This window comes from Berghia stephanieae, chromosome 9 (assembly GCF_034508935.2).
Source record: "Berghia stephanieae isolate SIO BIC M18660-M18661 chromosome 9, UCSD_Bste_1.3, whole genome shotgun sequence".
Classification (NCBI taxonomy): domain Eukaryota; kingdom Metazoa; phylum Mollusca; class Gastropoda; order Nudibranchia; family Aeolidiidae; genus Berghia; species Berghia stephanieae.
In genome coordinates this window covers 348,119-354,118 of record NC_088368.1, presented here as the reverse complement: position 1 = coordinate 354,118, position 6,000 = coordinate 348,119, and the positions used below count along the sequence as shown (strand labels likewise).

General features: G+C 40.3%; 1 protein-coding gene across 2 annotated transcripts in view; it reads right to left on the bottom strand.

Annotated features, from left to right (window-relative positions):
* The window catches only part of LOC144979421 (uncharacterized), a 100,098-nt gene that overhangs the window by 35,738 nt on the left and 58,360 nt on the right, over positions 1–6,000 (bottom strand). For both annotated transcript variants that reach the window (XM_078926063.1, XM_078926064.1), the window contains exons 17-18: positions 3,456–3,575; positions 2,590–2,735 (exon numbers count right to left, since the gene is read on the bottom strand). In XM_078926063.1, coding sequence (XP_078782189.1) covers positions 2,590–2,735; positions 3,456–3,575 — 266 coding nt within the window. The remainder of the gene's footprint in view (positions 1–2,589; positions 2,736–3,455; positions 3,576–6,000) is intronic.

Sequence of the window (6,000 nt, the reverse complement as noted above, 5' to 3'; positions counted from 1 at the left end):
CTCTTATATATATTTGTTTTTAACTTTTTACAGTACCACTACTCTACCTACAGTCCACAGCTTTGTACCACTATTCTACCTACAGTCCACAGCTTTGTACCACTATTCTGCCTACCGTCCACAGCTTTGTATGACTATTCTACCTACAGTCCACAGCTTTGTACCACTATTCTGCCTACCGTCCACAGCTTTGTTGGACTATTCTACCTACAGTCCACAGCTTTGTACCACTATTCTGCCTACCGTCCACAGCTTTGTACCACTATTCTGCCTACAGTCCACAGCTTTGTATGACTATTCTACCTACAGTCCACAGCTTGTACCACTATTCTGCCTACAGTCGACAGCTTTGTACCACTATTCTGCCTACAGTCCACAGCTTTGTATGACTATTCTACCTACAGTCCACAGCTTTGTACCACTATTCTGCCTACCGTCCACAGCTTTGTTGGACTATTCTACCTACAGTCCACAGCTTTGTACCACTATTCTGCCTACCGTCCACAGCTTTGTACCACTATTCTGCCTACAGTCCACAGCTTTGTATGACTATTCTACCTACAGTCCACAGCTTGTACCACTATTCTGCCTACAGTCCACAGCTTTGTACCACTATTCTGCCTACAGTCCACAGCTTTGTATGACTATTCTACCTACAGTCCACAGCTTTGTACCACTATTCTGCCTACCTTCCACAGCTTTTTACCACTATTCTGCCTACAGTCCACAGCTTTGTATGACTATTCTGTCTACAGTCAATAGCTTTTTACCACTATTCTGCCTACAGTCCACACCTTTGTATGACTATTCTGCCTACAGTCCACAGCTTTGTACCACTATTCTGCCCACCGTCCACAGCTTTGTATGACTATTCTGCCTACAGTCTACAGCTTTGTATGACTATTCTGCCTACAGTCCACAGCTTTGTACCACTATTCTGCCTACAGTCTACAGCTTTGTACCACTATTCTGTCTACAGTCTACAGCTTTGTATGACTATTCTGCCTACAGTCCACAGCTTTGTATGACTATTCTGCCTACAGTCCACAGCTTTGTACCACTATTCTGCTACTGTCCATAGCTTTGTACCACTATTCTGCCTACCGTCCACAGCTTTGTACCACTATTCTGCCTACCGTCCACAGCTTTGTATGACTATTCTGCCTACAGCCCACAGCTTTGTACCACTATTCTGCCTACAGTCCACAGCTTTGTATGACTATTCTGCCTACAGTCCACAGCTTTGTATGACTATTCTGCCTACAGTCAATAGCTTTGTATGACTATTCTGCCTACACTCCACAGCTTTGTACCACTATTCTGCCAACAGTTCACAGCTTTGTATGACTAGGTACGGCAAACTGCCGCTAATGCGCTCTGGCGGACAATTTTCGATGAGTTTTACATAAATTTTACTTCGTTGTATTCCATTAAATATCAAAATGACAAGGATAAAATTTATATCAATCGAAAGCTTATTCAAATCCCTTTAAAATGGTGTCTAAATGATTTATCTGCTTTTTTTGAAGATAATTTAAGTGGGTTTTGAAACAAGTCACTAATCGGCTCGCCCGCTGATGGAAAAAACGAACTTTTCGCGATCGGTCATCTTGAAGAGCTTGGCGAATTCGGGCCATGGGTGGTATCGGATCAGTAATTGGTTTAAAATGTGCACAAGATCTTGACGTTTCGATCGATACCAAATAACTGTTGGTTTATTTAGGGGAAGCGATTTTATTTTTAAAATTTCTCAAAAAAAGGAAGATTAAACTCATTTCCACAAAATTTCAGCAGACTATTTTTACATTACTGGAAAGCTCATCCATTTTTCTCTTAAAATATGGAAATGCCGTACCGATTATAAGTATCGCCCGCATTCGCCCAGCATTTAACTTTGGTAAATAAACACGAGTTGCACAGCCCAGTCAGTGAGAGCAAAATGGCGTGCCGACCAGAGGCTGCCTCGGCGGACACATTTTTTTGTCTCCCTTGGCGATTTATGGGAAATATGCATTTTTTGCGTTTTCGTGGCGCTTAAAATGTAATTAAATAAAGAGCTAGAGTTCTGAAAAAAATTGGAGTTGTTTAATTTCTATGAGACTCTAAGCAGTTGAAATTTTGTCATTGTGAGCCCGATACTTTTTTTTATACGAAGTCCCGAAGTTGGGTGCTGAAGCAGGGTGTCGCGACGACGAAATTGTCAAATTTTCAAATGACCATATCTTCCTTAAAAATTGAGATACATGTATGATATTGGTATCAAAATGCTCAGAATTGCAAACTCTTTTAAGCAAAAGTGACTAAATTGAGCATTGTTGGGTTTGAAAAATCAGTTTTCTGTACCTAGTATGACTATTCTGCCTACAGTTCACAGCTTTTTACCACTATTCTGCCTACCGTCCACAGGTTTTTATCACTATTCTGCCTACAGTTCACAGCTTTGTACCACTTTTCTGCCTACAGTCTACAGCTTTGTACCACTATTCTGCCTACCGTCCACAGCTGTGTATGACTATTCTGCCTACAGTCCACAGCTATGTATGAGTATTCTGCCTACAGTCCACAGCTTTGTATGACAATTCTGCCTACCGTCCTTGCTTGGACCGCTTCGCCAGGTGTTGTTCCCACTGCCAGTCCAGATTATGGTTCACTTCTGATAGCGTCTGCTCCAAAACCTGAGCCATCAGCTGGATATCCTGTAGCTGTTTAGCACTGGCTGGGTCTAAGGCCTTCCCCTAGGAAAAAAAAAGATTCATGGCCATGAAGATGTTACCACCACTATCAACCACTACCAGCGTAGGAGACATTACCACCACCATCAACCACTACAAGCGTAGGAGACATTACCACCATCATCAACCACTACCACCATAGGAGACATTACCACCACCATTGGAGACATTACCATCACCATCAACCACTGCCACCACCATCAACCACTACCACCATAGGAGACATTACCTACACCATCAACCACTACCACCACAGGAGACATTACCTCCACCATCAACCACTACCACCACAGGAGACATTACCATCACCATCAACCACTACCACCATAGGAGACATTACCTCCACCATCAACCACTACCACCATAGGAGACATTACCTCCACCATCAACCACTGCCACCATAGGAGACATTACCATCACCATCAACCACTACCACCATAGGAGACATTACCATCACCATCAACCACTACCACCATAGGAGACATTACCTCCACCATCGACCACTACCACCATAGGAGACATTACCATCACCATCAACCACTACCACCATAGGAGACATTACCATCACCATCAACCACTACCACCATAGGAGACATTACCACCACCATCAACCACTGCCACCATAGGAGACATTACCATCACCATCAACCACTACCATCAATCACTGCCACCATAGGAGACATTACCACCACCATCAACCACTACCACCATAGGAGACATTACCTGTAACAGAGAATGATAATGAGGATCGGCATTCCTCTGTAATTGTGTCCGACTCTTCTCCACATCTGCCGACAGATTGAGACTGTTGGACTTCATCTCCTGTACTTCCTGTAACTGGTCCTGGAATCAGGAGGAAAGGCAAAAAGTCACATCCATTGATTCAGCATCGCAATATCAGAAAAGAACATCCAAGCCAGTAAAAACAAAAATGATTAAATAGTCAAAGATTCAGATAAAGTTATCAGGCACAGAATATAAAATAGTAAAACAAAAGGACTTTTTGGCCCTCATTAAAAATAAATTATTAAAACAAAAGGCCTTTTTGGCCCTAAAACAAAAGGCCTTTTTGGTCCTGAAAAAAATCAATAAAACAAAAGGCCTTTTTGGTCCTGAAAAAAATCAATAAAACAAAAGGCCTTTTTGGTCCTGAAAAAAATCAATAAAACAAAAGGCCTTTTTGGCCCTGAAAAAAATCAATAAAACAAAAGGCCTTTTTGGCCCTGAAAAAAATCAAGAAAACAAAAGGCCTTTTTGGCCCTGATAAAAATCAATAAAACAAAAGGCCTTTTTGGTCCTGATAAAAATCAATACAACAAAAGGCCTCTTTGGCCCTGATAAAAATCAATAAAACAAAGGCCTTTTTGGCCCTGATAAAAATCAATAAAACAAAAGGCCTTTTTGGCCCTGATAAAAATCAATAAAACAAAGGCCTTTTTGGCCCTGATAAAAATCAATACAACAAAAGGCCTTTTTGGCCCTGATAAAAATCAATACAACAAAAGGCCTTTTTGGCCCTGATAAAAATCAATAAAACAAAGGCCTTTTTGGTCCTGATAAAAATCAATAAAACAAAAGGCCTCTTTGGCCCTGATAAAAATCAATAAAACAAAAGGCCTTTTTGGCCCTGATAAAAATCAATAAAACAAAAGGCCTCTTTGGTCCTGATAAAAATCAATAAAACAAAGGCCTTTTTGGCCCTGATAAAAATCAATAAAACAAAAGGCCTTTTTGGTCCTGATAAAAAACAATAAAACAAAAGCCTTTTTGGTCCTGATAAAAATCAATAAAACAAAGGCCTTTTTGGTCCTGATAAAAATCAATAAAACAAAGGCCTTTTTGGCCCTGATAAAAATCAATAAAACAAAGGCCTTTTTGGCCCTGATAAAAATCAATAAAACAAAGGCCTTTTTGGTCCTGATAAAAATCAATAAAACAAAAGCCTTTTTGGCCCTGATAAAAATCAATAAAACAAAAGGCCTTTTTGGCCCTGATAAAAATCAATAAAACAAAAGGCCTTTTTGGTCCTGATAAAAATCAATAAAACAAAAGGCCTTTTTGGCCCTGATAAAAATCAATAAAACAAAAGGCCTTTTTGGTCCTGATAAAAAACAATACAACAAAAGCCTCTTTGGCCCTGATAAAAAACAAAAGCCTTATACCAAGATCAACTCTCTTCCTCACTGTGTGACCTTTGGAGCAGTGCAATGTGGCTGACATCCCAGTTATTCCAGTCTTCCCTTAGATTAGACCCTTAAGACAAATTTCCCTTAGGGAACAAAAGTGTGATGCCATAAACTGGTTCCAATCTCATTGGAAGTGTAGAACCACTCTTACAGAGGACTGGATACACATACAGTTCACTCCACTTAATCGCACACTCCGCTTATATGCTACACATTCCCGAAAAACTGAATTTTTTTTTTAGATCGCACACCTTCTCCGCTTAATAGCTACACCTTGATTCCACCTTGATTGGAGGAATATATCTAAAAAATACAACCTAAAAAAAGGGTAATGAAAATGTGTTTTTCATCGACCCATTTCCGCACGTTAATTTCGTATCATGCGTGAAAAAAAGCTTTTCTGTCAACGCAAGTCCACTGTCTACATAGGACCCCGACCAGGTCAGATGCGCAATGCTTGTTAACTGACATCAAAGGATTACCAGACAAGAAGGGATAATTGACTCAGTACAGCACTTGCTGTCTGCATCACAAGGTGTGAAACGTGATGGTAGCCCACCCAATGCTGTGTGTTTATTTACATTGTCTGACCACTCGATTGCAATTCTCTACCTGAGGATTGTTTTCCTCTACTGGGCTTTGAACAAATAAGAAAGGATTACAGAGAGGACTCGCGTCTCATCTTTTGATTGATCTATATGGTCCATGTCCACATTAATAAACTCAAAAGGCAACTGAACTATCAATACCGTCCATGTCCACATTAATAAACTCAAAAGGCAACTGAACTATCTATACCGTCTATGTCCACATTGATACACTCAAAAGGCAACTGAACTATCTATACCGTCTATGTCCACATTGATAAACTCAAAAGGCAACTGAACTATCTATACCGTCTATGTCCACATTGATACACTCAAAAGGCAACTGAACTATCTATACCGTCTATGTCCACATTGATAAACTCAAAAGGCAACTGAACTATCTATACCGTCTATGTCCACATTGATAAACTCAAAAGGCAACTGAACTATCTATACCGTCTATGTCCACATTGATACACTCAAAAGGCAACTGAA